The sequence below is a fragment of the Rhipicephalus microplus genome, chromosome 2, assembly GCF_043290135.1.
Source record: "Rhipicephalus microplus isolate Deutch F79 chromosome 2, USDA_Rmic, whole genome shotgun sequence".
NCBI lineage: Eukaryota > Metazoa > Arthropoda > Arachnida > Ixodida > Ixodidae > Rhipicephalus > Rhipicephalus microplus.
In genome coordinates, this window is record NC_134701.1 from 172,979,015 (window position 1) to 172,995,647 (window position 16,633).

Here is a 16,633-nt window from a genome sequence, read left to right on the forward strand (position 1 = left end):
ATTGTCAAGGTGTTTCTGACAGTCTCTTCTTCATTACTTGTAAAAACATGGTACATGTTTGGCGAGCATGTGAAAGTTCGTAATGCCCATGTGGTACCTTAAAATCATACTAGACAAAAAACATTGAGTTGTGGGCTTGCTTTAGAGGTTCATTAGTGTACCATTCATCATTTATAACGTTTCCCCAGTTACTTAAAATATTTTTGACGAACCATCTGCATAAACCGAAATCTCGTATCTCTTGAGTGTTTTGTACCTCTCACGTAGCGAAAGCATCAAGGACTACACTGAGGTTCGTTACGACAAAGAGACGGGCATTATGTAGTTAGCGAAATACTGCAATGTTATTTTTCTTCAGTAAACTATTCATGGATTAGACAATGGTATCTAGGGCATCTCCTATATACTGAGCGAAAGTAGCGTACCTATAGACCTCGTTAATGTAATCTCAAAGTAGCCCCTTCGATAAGTAGTGGAGTCTCACAGAGAATTATCATACCCCTCACGTCATCGTCATCCCGTCAACACATTGTGGTCACTTTTCTTTCCCATCAGCTCAAGTTGCACACAGCTATTCGAAGATCTTGAAATTATCGTCTAATCATGGTCACCACATTGCGGTGCAAAATAAAATCAGCTCCACTGCTTTATAGAAGTTAGTGGAAACACGCTATATTTAAAGGAAGAGACCCGAGATGCAGACGTTTTTGCTTTAGTTTGACGAAAGAACATCCGTACCCAGCAAGCTGTGCACGAACAAATGAATCTTAACCGTTCCTGCACTTCAGAGCGTTTTATAACAATCGGTGAACACTAAATGTGGAGGGCAATGACGCTGACAGTTCATAAATTCACTCTGTTCGGTAATATCTGTTACACGTACGGCTCCAGGCAGTAAGTGCTGTTCACGTCGGCAACAAGACACGTTAGAGCAGCCGATTACACTAAACATCTACGAACAGCATCTTTTACGTATTCCCCACAATCGGAGCATTCTGTGCCAGACGTGACGCACTTCTTCCCTAACAAAGTCGAGTTTTCGGATTACCTCCGTAATCCCGGTCGCAGGTAACCGGCTAATAAGTGCACTACGTTGCGCCACACATAGCGTTTGTCATATCACAATAAGATCTGCGCTCAACGGGTCGTTTCGAAGCGTCCTTGCTTGAACGTATGGACGACCGGCATCGCACATCGGAAATCCATGCTGTGTTGCAAGCACGCTCAGATGACTAGTCGAGCTATCTTCTCTTGAGAGCATTCCTCAAGTCTTGAGTCATGTTCACTCACTACCGCACAAGTACCGCATAACACAAATGTTTTCACATCTTTTTTTTCTTCTTGAGTTTTGCCGCGGCACGTAGGTCAGAGACGCATTTGTCACACACTGACACACAGACACACCGCACACATACACACGAGCACGAATTTTTGGTTTTCCGTGTATCCATCAGTGGGCGGCTAGGAGACGTTGAAGGAAAACCCTTGGTTTCAGTATCCTTGAAGAGACGGATTTGCAGAGTGGTCCTCGCTCCCGCTTCAATCATGCTTGTTCCCACGCAGTCTGTACTGCCACGCCGAATTAGTTACTATTAGCACCGAAATCCCTGAAAAGAGAATATAATGAGCAGTAAGCGAGAGACAACGCACCGTATTCGGGAATATGAAAAACGTTGTGCATTGTTACGCTGGGCAAGCCTGCGTGCATGAATAAAACAGTAAAATGCTTCGAAGCAATTATTGCATTAAATTCAACTGATAAATATACACCAGCGTCGAATATACTTGCGTACAGCAAAACAAAAAACGAGAAGGTGGCGTGCTGACATGCAGGCAGCGATATAATATGAAGACATTTAAACAGAAGTGTGGTTTCTAGAACATTTTTTTTCTGGTTCCTTTCGTAAGTTCTGGCGGAAATGGGTATGCCACGGTACACACCTTCATTGTAGTGCGTAATGCAGCACGTTACTTTTTAATGGCAAAGACACATACAAAATTGGCTTGCCTCTATCCTGTTTACAGAATGCGGTGGCGCTCTTTTTCCACGTGGGCTGAGAGATATGAATTATGCTGAAGGGATTTATATTATATACGAGGAGTAAGTAAAAAGTTATGTCGGAGGGGTGTGATCAGTAAACTGTTGTGAAGGAAGCGAAACTGAGGTGAGGTATATCATACTCAATGAGAAAATTTGGTATACCAAGGTATATCTCTGCTTTTCTCCTGGTCTTAAAACTCCCACGTGAGCATCGTACAGGCACAAATGCTAAACCCAAAGGCATTGTGGTAGGTTGAAGACGGCTGACCTGTCTCGTTCGAATAGGAACTCACGCTTTTGCGTGAGCATTCAACTTTATATAAAAACTCTCACATTTTTTAATGTGTTCTCAAACTCCACATAGCAGTGGTGCCTATTGACCAAGTAATATACCTGACGATTGATTGGCTAATTGATCTGATCAATATGTAAGGCTCAACGTCCCAAAACCTCCATTAGATAATGAGAGACGACGTAGTGCAGGAATCCGGAAAATTTGGCCACCCGTGGTTATTTAACGTGCACCCAAATCTGAGCACAACAGCATTTTGGCCTCCATCGAAAATGCAGCTGCCGCAGCCGGGATTCCATCCCGCGGACTGCGGGTCAGCAGCCGAGTACCATAGAACACTAAAGCACCGTGGCGGGGCAGTGATATAGCTGACGAGTTGTTTACTATCTCAAGTGGTAAACCGTGAGTGATGCTTCATCTAATCCTACCTATCAAATATGGCCGCCAGTATGCCCACTGGTGCCAACTGCAATACTTCAAGGGCAGCAAAAATTGTATTGCAGTTTAGCTTTATTCCTGGCTTAGTGAATCGGGTATCCACCCTCGGCATCAACAGGGGACGAAAGTTCAGGAATATCCACACTCAAATAATGGTCGACCCTGTCCCACGTAACATCCACCCAGTGCATAACGAGAGTAGAAGAGTCGCGAGAGCCAAGGTGATACTCAACAAATTTTCCAGCACAAACGAGAGGCCCTGTTTGTCGATGTTGCCAGGTATCACGGTGAGGATAAGTTCAATATTTTGGTCATTGAGGCGGAAGGTACCCTAGTCTATGCAGCCTTTGTTTATACCGAAATTTCTCATGTGGCAGAAGAAGTGGCGATCGCTCTGGCTTTTCACAGCGCAAAAGCCCCCACTGTTGTCTTCTCGCACTTGCGTACGGCAGTCAGATCTTTCGCTAACGCCCTTGTGTCTGAATAGTTGAACAGTATTGTGGCGAAAGCACGTCAACGAACCCGGGAGTGCAGTGAAGGAGGGTACCACCTAGAGTGGTTTGCAGCCCATCTAGATGGTTCAGTTAACCCGCTCAGATGTAACCCTAACGAGCAGGCTCACTGGATAGTGCGCGATTTCACGTGAAGCACTGTCGTGAATAGCCATGCTTGTAACGAGGTCGGCATTTACAAAGATTCGATGTCTACTAATAATGAAATTTGTTTCGTGCTACCATCTGTTCAGAAAAATGTTTCCAGCTCCCCCCCCCTCCACCCCCGATTTGACCAAGTCTCAAGCGAGCACATTCAGACTACTTCGAACCCATTCATATCCTACTCCTTGATCCCTTAACAAGATAGGCCCCGATCATTCGCAGTCGTGCCCCAAATGTGGCCACGAGTCATGTTCTTTTAATCACATGCTCTGGCTGTACCCCGCCCTTAACGCCTCTCCGCCCATCTCGAAGGAGCAATGGGATGCATCCCTGAAGAACAGCAGCCTTCATGCACAACTCCAGGCCATCCAGAGGGCCCACAACATCGCTACGGATCTCCGACTTCCGGTCCAATAGTGGGCGGAGCCACCGACTTGCTATGGCGGGAGGCTTCCCTAAATATCTGTCCCTCAGGGCATAAATAATGTTCGTGTCATGTCTTGTCATTGCAGTTGAGTTTGCGCTCGTATACCTTTTGCACCTTAATATTGCGTCTCCGTGTGCGTCGTCACACATATTCACACAAACGTTTCTGGAATTCGATGTATTGTTTGAAAATCATGCGTAACCTGTCTACTGTGCCTTGAATTACTTAACCGTCTACAGAAATTATTGAGCAATAATTACGCAGTAGTGTAAATTAACAATCAACTAATGTATCACCGCAAGCGCCGTGTTCTCAACTGTAGTAGGAGTTATGCAACATGATTTGGGCAGACTAATTCGGCTCATAAATAAATAATGTTATAAGCTATTAGGCGAGTGATGCATAGCTCTACACGCAGATGCAATTTAATTACGTATGTTCACTATAGGTGTACCATTATGTCCGGGCCGGCTGTTTTGAACCTCACTAATCTTTATTTAGTTGAAGTTAACAATTACCTTGACACAAATTTGTTGTTTTTTGTTATAAATATATTATGTCCGCTGCTCCAACCTATTCCAGGAAATACTTTCCTGTCTTATTTGTTTTTTTACTTCAGAATATGTATCAAACACCATATGTTTGTTAATCTGGGGCGATCCGCATGGAACATGTCCCAAAGCGCTAGCGCTAAATGATTTGCATATAATATACAAAGTGCAATGTAGTGAGATTGTTTGAACTGGTGCGGAAGGGTAGTGTTATTGTACACTCAACTTGTACATATACAATCCAAACAACAAAAGCAAGTAAAGAGAGCATATATCTTACAAATGAGGACTAATTTATGCTTGTGTATCCAAATGTTGAAAGTTAGAGAAAAATTTAAGTTAATAAAGTTATGCGCATTTAGAGAACGACACGTATGTATGCGTACTAGAGTGCTCGCTTGGTTAATACAGAACTACTGAAAACTCCAGCTTTTCCTTTTATTGATTGAAATAGTAAATAAACGAAGCAATGGTTGTCACGGTTGCTTGGCGACAAGTATCGCTTACCACTTGACTGTTAGAAATAAAGAATTTTAGAAAAACTAAATCGCATATGTGCTTATAAAGTCAGTCATAGATGAGTACAGAAGTTCTCATATGGCCAGATTAAACACGTATCCGCCACCTTCATTCATGGCTGTCCCTTCCTTATTATGAAGAAACGTGTGTGTCATATTCGAAGGAAAGCGTCTTCGCCGTGTGTTTCGAGCTGCTCATCGAGATAATTCAACACACTGAGCCGCATTTTCTAGAGTGCGGGATAGGTGCCTTTATGAGGCTTGTGCCGTATATCCGCCAAACAGCGTCGCTGTCACAGTACGTACAAGATCACTGCAAAGACCAGTATTCCGGAGAGCTCCTGTTCTCTCTCCATGCGGCTTGTGCGAAAGCCAAAAGGGCGTTGCACCTGTTCCTGGCTCTTTTCGCCACTGAGCACTCGAACATAGCATGCCGTGCCGTCTCTATATTATCGCCGTTTGAACAGTGGTCATTTGGAAAAACTCCCCATTGTGACAACCTATCACGCTTCGGCAACACCCTCCATTTTTGCAACCAGTGAAATTTGCACACATTGTCAAGTACAAAATTCCAATGCCATTGTGTTCATTTTGTTTGCACATGATTCTGTTTCATTCTGTTTCGCTCAGTGCACTACTTGTCGTCATTTCTCTTATTTCTTGTCATGAATCATCTCCCAAGCTGCATGAACCTATTGATTCAACTGTGCTTTTTAAGCCACTAGCTGCTCTGAATAACTTAAGAGAAATTGCTGCTCGTGGTCCAATGAACGGAGTTTCCGTGATAGTTCATTTTAGCGTACTACTACCCTACATGAAGAGCCTTTAGACGGGACAATTTATGTCATCGAAGAGCTTCTGTGCTGTTTTTGCAGCCAGTGCTCTCGTGAACGTTGATATGTCTGGGAGACCAAGGCCTCCATGGCTTGTAGGAAGCTGTAAAAATTTGCTTTGAATGTTTGCTGTTTTTTCTCCCCAGAGATAGGTTCCCGCTAAGGAGGCAAGGCGTCCTGTCACACAGTGAGGTAGAAAGTCAATGAGCGCGGTGGTGGAAAAAATCACAGCATATTCACGGGGTGAATGATGATGAGAGGGGCAAAGCGTTCGTGCGTCCGTGTCTGGGTGCGTCCATCCTTCCGTCCATCTGTCTATCTGTATGTCTGTTTTTTTTTGTCTGTTTGGTGAAGAGGACCAGCCACCGCAGTCCTCTGCTCACCTTTGTTCATGCCCCACCAACAATCCGACACGTACGGTGACAATCCAGGAGACTCAGACAGGCTTTCGTTTCCCGCTCAACCAGGCACAGCCCGTGCAGCAGCCAATGGGAAAGTAGTGTTACAGTGCCATCTACAATATCCTGACTCAACTGCACCTTGTACTTCCATGAGACAGTGCCACCTATTATACTTATCGAGAGATACTGCCTTCCTTTTTTTATCGCTTGCTTCTTCTGCGGGTTACGCCTGACGCTGGACAAAGTTAGACTAAGGGGTGCTTCGCTCCTAAAAAGTTGTTAACAATTTAGAGTGCCTGGTATTCGACTATGGAAGAGCTTAAAGCCGTCCGTGGGCTTCACACTTTTACGACTCGCTCCACCACCGACACTGTTGCGTAGTGTGCCGACGTCATGGGCTGGTAAGGTTGTTCAGTAGCACGTATGTCAGCTCGTGGCTGCTTCTGTGAAGAGCTGATAGACGAGCAGACACGACGACGGTGAGTTAAGGCAAGAATGAAGTACGGCATAGAATACAGTTGCATATTCGGTACTGGGACGACAGCTATTCGGTACTGGGACGACAGGAATTCAAAGAGCCGAGTTGTCTTCGCACACTCTAACGCTGTCGTCTTCTCTCTGACGCATAGGTCAGCTGCTTGGCGACGTACCACTTGGCTTTTTTGTAGGTTCCGGGTGATTCCTTACGTCATCAATGTCCAATCAGAAGCGCCTCTGGCCGTGGTGTCCGAATCCTCCAGTCAGGGACCGCCGCTGGGTTGCGCCCATAGACGAGTGATGCTGCCACGCATTGCGTAAGACTCGTCAGACTTGATGGCGGCGATTGCATAATCAGGCTGCTATAAGGCCCGTGGGTTTGGGGTGCTCGCCGTGCGTTGCAAAAGACGAACCGGTGCCGCTAGCATAGATGACGTCGTTGAGGTGATGGCTCCAGGTGGGCTCGCTCACTGGCCTTGACACAGATTGACTTAGCAGAGGTAATGGCGTTCTGTCAGGACTCCCAGGCGTAGCAACACATGATAAGGCCATGTCGACAAATATTCAAGAACCAAGGAGTGAACTCCGCATTTCCACTGCGGTCGTGCAACAGTCATATACAGTGCATTAACTATCGTGTGTTCAGAAAAAGTTGTTATCGATTTAAAGGAGGAAGTACTACACGATGGGAGAGCATAAAGCCGTCTCGTAGGCCTCATCCATTGTCTATGCTGTCCTCATCTATGCAGCATTCACAAGCAGAAATTGCATAGGTTTCTTGTAACAAAAAGCCTGCGTGCAAGTTCTGGTTATATCGGTGGTTCTGATATATTATCTACATATTACTTCGGTCATACTTCGATAAAACATGTCAATGAAAAGTACTTTTAGCTCACTTCATATTCTTTAGACTATCAGCTTTTGTATTAGTATAATTTACCGAATGGTGTCACGGAGCCTACGAAAACATCCATGTTGCCACACAGCAAACACGTTCGCGTGAAAAAATTCAAAGCATGCACAGTGTGTTCTTAGAGTCTAGAACGCCGCTGGCTCAGCGTTTATGGGTTGCTTCGATGGCAGCGCTCCTTTCTACGAAGAACCGGCATAAAGGCGCGCTGCCATGCGCGCTACCCAATCTAGCTATACGCAACGACGCGCTGCGGTTACAACGGGCATGTAATTTTCCGTAGCCTAGTCGTTCATAGCGCTATGCGGGTGTTTCATGACCAGTAGAAAAGTATCAATAGACTCTGGTTCTACAGTGCGCACGTGCAAAAAGCAAAGCAGTTGGTATGGCTGAAAGGCACAGCTTCGCAATACACAGGGTATTTCAAGAATGTGTCCAATATTTTTTTTTAGAAATCACATAAAGGAGTTATCAGTGTGCTACTTGCAACGTTGCCTTTCCAGTAGTAGAAGGCATCTTCAGATGCATACAAACAATAATTACGGCTCCAAAACAGAAATTAACACTATCAACTTTTTAACCAGTGTTGATAGCCAGTCGAGTTAAAGGAACGAATTCAAGCTCTTTCTGCGAATATTCCATGGCCACTGGAATATTCCGTGACCACTGGTAAACTCTGCGGAGCGATGCAATGAGCCTTATTTAGCTGGAAAAATCAAAACCGACACACCTAACAGCGCATCTGCCACTCATCTCGACAATGCCCTCAATGACCTTATTCTTTCTTTCACCGTTATCAACCATCAGTTTAGACACTTCGCTTCTTGGCCGGTTATCGACGCTCGCTTATTCTTCTCCACCTATGCATGGGGAACAGTGTCGTCATTGAGGGCGTTGTCAAAGGGAATGGTGAATGCGCAGTTTGGTGCTTCAGTTTCGGTTTCGCCAGCTAAATTAACCAGAACAAATCACTCTCAAGCGATTACCTGCAGTGCCTGCCCATCCAAACTTTCAAAGCGGCTGTTGACTATTCGCAGGAAGTACATTAATTCCCCGATTGGACTCGATCGGCTATTTGCACTGGTTCAAAATGTAATTGATTTAATTTTGGTAATCGCTGCCGTAATTAATGTTTCTACACATCTGAAGATGCCTTCTGCCACAGGAAGACAACGCTGCAAATAGCACGCAGATACCTCTTTTCTGTAATTTTAAAGCATATTGGAAGCGTTTCTCTAAACACTCTGTATATTGGGAAGCTTTGCAGAAAAAAAATCGATATCTTGAAATGATGCGGCAGAGTGCGTTTTGCGGTGGCTGTGCATATCTTGAGTGCGTTTCGTGGGCGTTCAAACAGGTAATTGTTTTTTTCTTTTAATGTGTGAAGCGTGTTTGTGTACCTTTTTGAGCAGTGTGTCGTTCTTTAGTTAGATGCGAGATTCTTTGTCGAGACAATGAACAGGTAATGACTCCAGCCGGATGAAGTGTCGGTGAACGGCGTACTGAAATCCAAGTGGAAATCAAGTCACTCGTATTCATTATCGATCATTGCAAAACACACGTTTTGTACAATACGTACCTCAGAGGCAATAGTATGAGTAATTATTGCCATCAAGTCGTAGGAGTCAATACAACTCAAAGAAAGATTATTGATGTATATTTTCGAGAAACTGATTGCACACTTTGCCCCGTGAAAAGAGAGTCCAACGAAAGCTGTTTGTCGCTTAGTCATACGCCTACAATCGTAACATCAGTAGGAAACTTTCGGTGATAGTTTGAGTTCAAATAAAAAAGGCGAAACTGAAGTCCTACGTCTCGAGTATTGTCAATTTATCCTGGTACATTAGGAAATAAAGATTAATAGGGCACTGAGCATATCAGATACTCACTGTCAAAATCTCGACCCGAGAAATTACAGATGGACGAATAGAAACTGACTAAAGATATGTGATGCGACCAAAACCTTCCGATAAACATTTGTATGTACTTACGATTATTGTCCCGCACAAGGTCTTTGATTGGAACGCAATATATATTACATCATATTTTGAATGAGTATCATCGAAATTCTAATTTTCGCGAGCACCATAGATGGCTCCTGCGAACGGAGCACACCTCGTCGTTACCCAATGTTTTCATTGCGGTGGCTAGATAGGCAAGTGGGGTCATAGTTCTTGCCAACGGACTGCCAGCAGCACGAAAAGGTAGCAGGAGAAGCCGAGATAAGAAAAAAAAAGAGACAGGAACAGGAAGGATGTTTCGCTTGGACTACCAGCATCGTTCCTATTCCTCGCTATCTCTTTTTCTTGTTCGAGCAATTACTATGAAACAATTTTTCCCTTAACTTCAAGGCACTACTTTTTCAAGACTATGATAGTTTTAACTTTTTGTTTTAAAATTCTTGGCTTTTTGCCATGACAAGAAATTGCAGTATACTGGATTTTTTTTTCTTGTCTCGGTTTATTCTGCTTCATGTTTTCATCGCTGCCTCTCGTTTTATGCCTCGCCACATTTCAAAATGTTAACCGCTGAACGAGTTCCACCTCAGGATACTGTGCAAGTAAACTTAACGGCATCGGGCCGATCACTACCTTTACAATTATATAACTAATATTCCCGTCTCAATCTTCCAACCAATGGGAAAAAAAGCATGCTTTTTATTCTACGACCAAAGCAAAAAACGCGCTTCTATCAATGATCTCTTTCACTCACCGGCGGCAAAGGCATATCGTAGAATTCCTCGACAATCTCTGCCCTCGTGTGCTGCCGCCTTCCCAGGGTGCCTTCGGTTACGTGTTGCCGCAGCCGTCCCGACGAAGTGCCGTACGGGCACGGGGCATATAACTGCTCCTGCTGCAACTGCTGTTGCTGCTGATGGGGCAGTTCGCCGTTGCGCGCTGGCGTTGGTAGCGGCTCCTTTTGCTTGTCCCAGGTGGCCAGCGCGACCTCCTCGCATTTTGAAGCAGGTTTCAAGCGCGGTTCGGCTGCATAAAAAACAGTCGCTTAGTGACGCTAGCTAGAATGGACCATGTGATCTAACGTTAATCAAACTTTTATTACAACCGCTACATTAAGGTGTTCGAACCATAATTACGAGTTTATATTGACGCACTAACTATACTGCATTGCATAACATTGCAACAATATGACTATTTAGTAGCTAGCAACAAGAGGAAGAGATCTGCTACAAATAAAAGGTATGTGTATGAAGTATTATAAATCAAACAGTGTAGGCATAGAACCAAGACACAGTAGCCTACTGGCCATATACGAGCGCTATTTGTTTCATAATTAGCAGTAACATTGAATATACAAGACCCCACTAAATTCGGCTGAATTTACTTAAACATCTGTCACATAGCTATTGGCGCCGAAAAAAAGCCCCGTAAAGGCTTCACCAGACTCGCGTCGCAGCGTAAAGCAACGTCCACACGGCAGTGTCCGTACAGAAGGTCCGCGCAGCAGCGTACAGTAATGTAATTCCACACAGGGACAAGCACATTCAGGCTCTTTTTGGTAACAAAGCAACGAGTACCACAACAGAACAATAAATATAATAACTATAAGGGTAAATACTTAGGTACATACATGCATACATACATACGTACATACATACATACATACATACGTACATACATACATACATACATACATACATACATACGTACATACATACACACATACATACATACATACATACATACATACATACATACATACATACATACATACATACATACATACATACATACATACATACATACACACAAATCTCTGTGTCGCAAGCTTTTTAGGCTGGCAGCATGCCGAGACAGTGGAATGCGATCTTAGGAAAACACACCGTATATTTCTGAGGCGGCTGCATCGGTGCGCTCTCTTCTTCTCCTTCTTCCCAGCTCCACGCAGGCGGCTACAATGATGACGATCAGCACAACCACCGAACACACGATGGAAGTTACCACGGCCAGTTTGCGGTGCATCTCTTGCTGAGACGCCGCACTTGTCGAAGTCTCAGACACACCTGCATCCAAATCAGGGCCACAAGTGATTTGCAGACCGCGTACTCCAAACAGCAACGGGCACAATTTAAGCGAAATTGTTGACAATGTTTTGTTTTGTCCTCAGATTTATCGCCATTTCTTCGGAGCTAATTCGATCTGCCAATATGGTTGATTGGGCGAGTTGGTGATACATGCCTGTTTCGCAATAAGAGCGCACTACTTAGACACGGACAGAAGGACAGGGACAAGCGCTCATTCGATCTTTGCAACGTTGTGCCCCGACTGTCTTGACGCCAAAAATGGCATACAAGTATGAGGGTAACGTATCCTTCTCAGAAGAACAGTAAAGACTAAAAGAAATATTCAAGACGAGGGGGTGAGATTGATGACCGCAGATATATGAAGACCGCCTCAAACAATGTAAAAAAGCTTCACTCCATCGCGAATGCATTTTTATTGTTTGTTTTTATTTTCGAAATACGTTTATTTATTTTCATAAACAATGACTGAGCGAGGGACAGTACATAGTGGAACATGTTGACTTAGAGATGTAATGCAGTATAAATAATGAGTATTAACGCGATAGCGTGAAAGAGCTTGTTTCCATGAAATTCCGGTGTCGGCGTCGTGAGTTGTGAGCGGAGAGTCATCATCTTGTGCGTGAACAAAAAATATAGAAAGATGCAGATAACATAAGAACACCTCGGTCTGAGTGGGGATTGGTCCTAGGTCGTTTTCGTGGCAAGCCGGTGCTCTACGAGACAGCCACTCATCCGCTTGTGAATAAAGCGAAAATAACTTCCTCAGCTTGGAAACACAGTGAAAGTAACTTCGGCTTTACAAACACACGCATCCTGTATACATGCTTCAGAATGCAACATAAATATTGAAGTAATAATGCGTAGTGCAAGCGTTCATGGCGATCGGGCGTCAGAACAGGTGATTATTGTAATAACTTCGTGGCTTCAAGCCGGTCACCCACTATGCAAGGCACACACGTTGTTGCGCTTATTCCCTTAAGGCCACGTAGCGGATGCATAGCGAGTTCGAAAAGCTTTCATGCACTAAGTCTTGGAAGTACGCACTAGGGACACGATATCGCTGTCACGTTCAACACTTTAAGACAAAGTTTAAGCATCCAATAATAATAATAATAATAATAATAATAATAATAATAATAATAATAATAATAATAATAATAATAATAATAATAATAATAATTATTATTATTATTATTATTATTATTATTATTATTATTATTATTATTATTATTATTATTATTATTATTATTATTATTATTATTATTATTATTATTATTATTATTATTATTATTATTATTATTAGGACATATAGCCGCATACAATGTTTTGGAAACGGCGAAAATGCTCTTGCCTCGCCATAATACTCTCGGCGTCTACTACACGGGTGCTTCACGATAGCAAACTTTCAAAATTCTGTGGTTTTAGCTGTATAGAAATGCATTTCGATGATTGATTGACACGCTACAATTAACGCACCTTTGCTGGCGGCTGGTGCCACGTGCATGTCATACAGGCGCTCGGTGTAGCCCGCTGAGTTGGCCGCACCGAGGAGGAGCTTGTAGCGTCGTCCTCTCTCGAGGTTGTTCAGCGCCACGACGTGACCTTTGCTGCCCTCCTTGGACACGACGGTCCACTCGGCGTCGTCCAGAGCGCGGTACTTGACCACGTAGTGGCCGATAGGGCAGCCTCCGTCCCCGAAGGCTTCCTGGTCTAGAGGCACGTTCTCGCTATCCACCAGCAGCGGCTGTTGGTGTGCGGGCGCCACTGGTACTGTGCAGCGCGTATGAACATCGTTACATCGCCCGCTATTATCCGTTTACAATGCTGAGTCAGTTAACGTTCTGTAAGCAAACGACTTCTTCTGAATCGCTCCAGACTAAATGGATGAGATATCATAAGTTTGTGATGCTCAGCGCCAGCTGTTCGCTTCTAGCCAAACTACATTTCCTGCAGTTAATGTATACTTTTTGAATATGGCTCAGAAAAAGTGTTTTGCCTAGGTGAAGGTAGCGTGCTTCATTTAGAAAACCTCTTCTAAGTTTGTAAGTCTATTTTACTGTAACGTATGGACGAGGTGACTTAATACAGCGTTGCGAGACAGTCGCTTAACAAACGCCCTTTTTTATAAACTCTATAGCACGCACAGCAGAGCGGAAAATCACCGTGCCCTATTTTCAGGAAATCGTGATACAGCTGCTGAAGTGGCTAAACTTGCACAGCATTATTTCGTACTAGCCCCATAACACGGCCGTGGCCCCCACTCATCCTCTATTCTGTTGTTCGTTGCACGAGTTTCTTTAGTTCTTTTAAAGTCATGCATGACGTAAGCTTGCGTACAATTGAGTGAAGCTCAAGCCACTGTTTCTATAACGCCATTGGCGTAGAAAAAGTGCTGTTTGACATTTCAAAACAGGCAGCGTGTGCGTATGAATCATGACCAGTGGGAGTCAAGCAATAGTTATGAGTGATGAGGATCCGAACACTTACCGGAGCCTTTAGTGCTGGCTGTGATTATGGACGTCATTCGAGGTCTACTCTCACCAAGTGCTTCGACGTAGATTTCATAACGCGTCCCACAGCGCAGGTTGCTGAAAGTGTAGCCATTCGTTGTGCCTGACACCTTGTATACTTCCCAGTCACTTATATTCGGTCGAATAAAGAGCTTGTAGCCTGCATGTGGAAAGGAGTAGAAGTTAACGCCTATTGATGGTAATTACCAGTCACTTGAATAAAAAAGTCGATGAAACAGCAAGTACCGCACAGTCAGTGAAGGAAATTAGTGTTAGAGTGGGAGGACGACGACGAAGTTTCTTAGTGATCGAACGCGTCTGTCACTACTAACTGTTTTTCGTTATATTTTCCACAATTCCTGGGACGCTCTCTGCGTCCCGCCTTGTGGCGATGGCAGCGGTGACTTCTACAGGCCCACGTGGTCAAAAGTCAGCGCCCTCAAGCTCTTCTGTGGCTCAAGGCTCATGGTCCATCACCAGCGACGGCTCAAGAGATGCTCCTGCTCTCGTGCCCATGGACGAAGAACGAACCGCTGGCCCGTCTGGCTACAGCTCAACATTTGTAAGCTCCGCAAGGAAACGAGGCTCTTGGTGCAGCTCCAGTGAAGACACGGACATCTACTCAGTCGACGGCGACGACTCATTAGATGGCAGCTTCGTGTCTGTGATGAGCCGCAAGGCCAAAATGAGGCTGATCATGACGTCAACACCAGCAAGCACGTCAACCGTGAAGGCAAGGAGTGAACGCTGGCCGCATACCATTCTCTTCATGCCCGTGGATCCTTCCGCCAGCCTTCGAAAATTGAACAGGCAAGCCATTTCCAATGTTCTTGAGGGAATAGCACAGAATGAAATGAAAGAGGTCAGGCTAAACACACGTAAGAACGTTTTAGCCGTTGACACAACACATGCAGACACGCTGGAGAAGCTTCGAGTGATGACAGAGTTTGGAGATGTCAAAGTACGAGCGGTCGTACCGATGACTGGGACCTGCACTGCAGGTGTCATTTACGACATTGACTTGGCAATCCCAAACACGGATCTACCCATTCTGATAAAACCGGCGTACGAAGGAGTGGTCATTAAGCATATAAGCCGCCTCAGGAACAGCCGCTGCGTTAAGATAGTCTTTCAGGGCGACTCAATCCCTACGCACGTCAAGGTGGGACATTTCCGGCATGTGGTACGACATTTTGTCCCAAAGCCGCTTCAGTGCCACAAGTGTTTCAAGATCGGTCATGTCAAGGGCTTCTGTGCGAACTCCACCGTATGGCCCCGGTGCGCGGAGGCGCACACGGTAGACACCTGTTGTGCAACAACTTATAGGTGCGGCAATTGTCGAGGTACGCATGAGGCCATGTCTAAGGAATGCCCAAGACTCAAGAAAGAAATGAGTATCCTGAAAGAAATGGTCAGGGATAACTCCACCCATAGAGAAGCTTCACAGAAAACCCGGCGTTGACGTCGCCACCGACGGAAGCGCTCCAGTCATGGTGATATTCATGCACCACTTCGGTCTACACCACCGTCAACATCCAGTAGAAAGCCAGAGAGTACAAGAATACCTCCACCGGCGAAGCCTCTCTCCCCTGAAGACTGGCCGGTGCTTGCGAACGCATGGCCTTCCGAACAGCCTTCCCGCTCTCTACTCCCAGTGAAAGCCAATGCTGCTGATGACGAGGCTCCAAAAGCAGATCGTCAAATTATTCCTATGCTGCGATCTATTGTGAGTGTCATCAGAAGTATTCTGACAAGCATCGATACGCCAACTGCTAGGAGCGGCCTACAGGTGCTGGACGCGTTGAATCCAGTCCTTGCAAGCCTCCAGTAAAGCCATGGCCGACAATCACAAGTCGCTCCGTCAGGAGGTCCGAGAAGCGTTGATTTTTCAGTGGAACGCAAGAGGTCAGAGATCTCGCATATCCGATTTTCGCCAGTTTGTTTATCTGTACCGATTTCCTATCATGATTATATGTGAACCGAAATTATCGCACCCAATCAGATTATCTGGCTACGAGTCATTTTTCTCTTCAAGTGACATCGAAAGTAGCAAGGTTGTTGTATTTATTCGCCGGGAGCTTACTTACGTCGTCCAGCCAGTGCAACCTCACGACGGCAATCAGTATGTGTGCTTGTCTGTTAAAAAAGGAAAGGTGACATTCGCACTTCTAGGCGTGTATATATCCCCATCAAGTCATTTCGACGCCAACAAACTAGACGGCATATTAAGGGCACATCCGGGTCCGTGGGTTATCACCGGGGATTTCAATGCGCATCATCCCATCTGGGGAGGCTCAAGGCTTAATTCAACAGGACGACGTCTAGCATCATTGGTTTCCAGCCATGGTCTCGTCCTTCTGAATGACGCCAGTCCTACGTTTTTACGAGGCACTACATAATGCAGCTGCCTTGATTTGTCCTTTGTTGCATGCCGGTTTGCTACACGGGTAAAGTGGTTTTTGGAAATTGAAACACACGGAAGCGACCACATCCCCACTTACCTGAAGATTAAAGGTATTTCGAACACGTACTCCTCT

The 16,633-nt window shown here is 44.9% G+C and overlaps 1 protein-coding gene across 1 annotated transcript in view; it reads right to left on the reverse strand.

The window, feature by feature from the left end:
- Positions 1-702: 702 nt before the first annotated feature.
- Positions 703-16,633, reverse strand: part of LOC142792740 (cell adhesion molecule Dscam2-like) — a 136,671-nt gene continuing 120,740 nt past the window's right edge. Inside the window, exons 19-23 of the mRNA XM_075885669.1 lie at positions 14,074-14,256; positions 13,063-13,356; positions 11,386-11,565; positions 10,257-10,528; positions 703-1,607 (exon numbers count right to left, since the gene is read on the reverse strand). Of these exons, the coding sequence (XP_075741784.1) occupies positions 1,593-1,607; positions 10,257-10,528; positions 11,386-11,565; positions 13,063-13,356; positions 14,074-14,256 (944 nt within the window). The 3' untranslated portion in view covers positions 703-1,592. The remainder of the gene's footprint in view (positions 1,608-10,256; positions 10,529-11,385; positions 11,566-13,062; positions 13,357-14,073; positions 14,257-16,633) is intronic.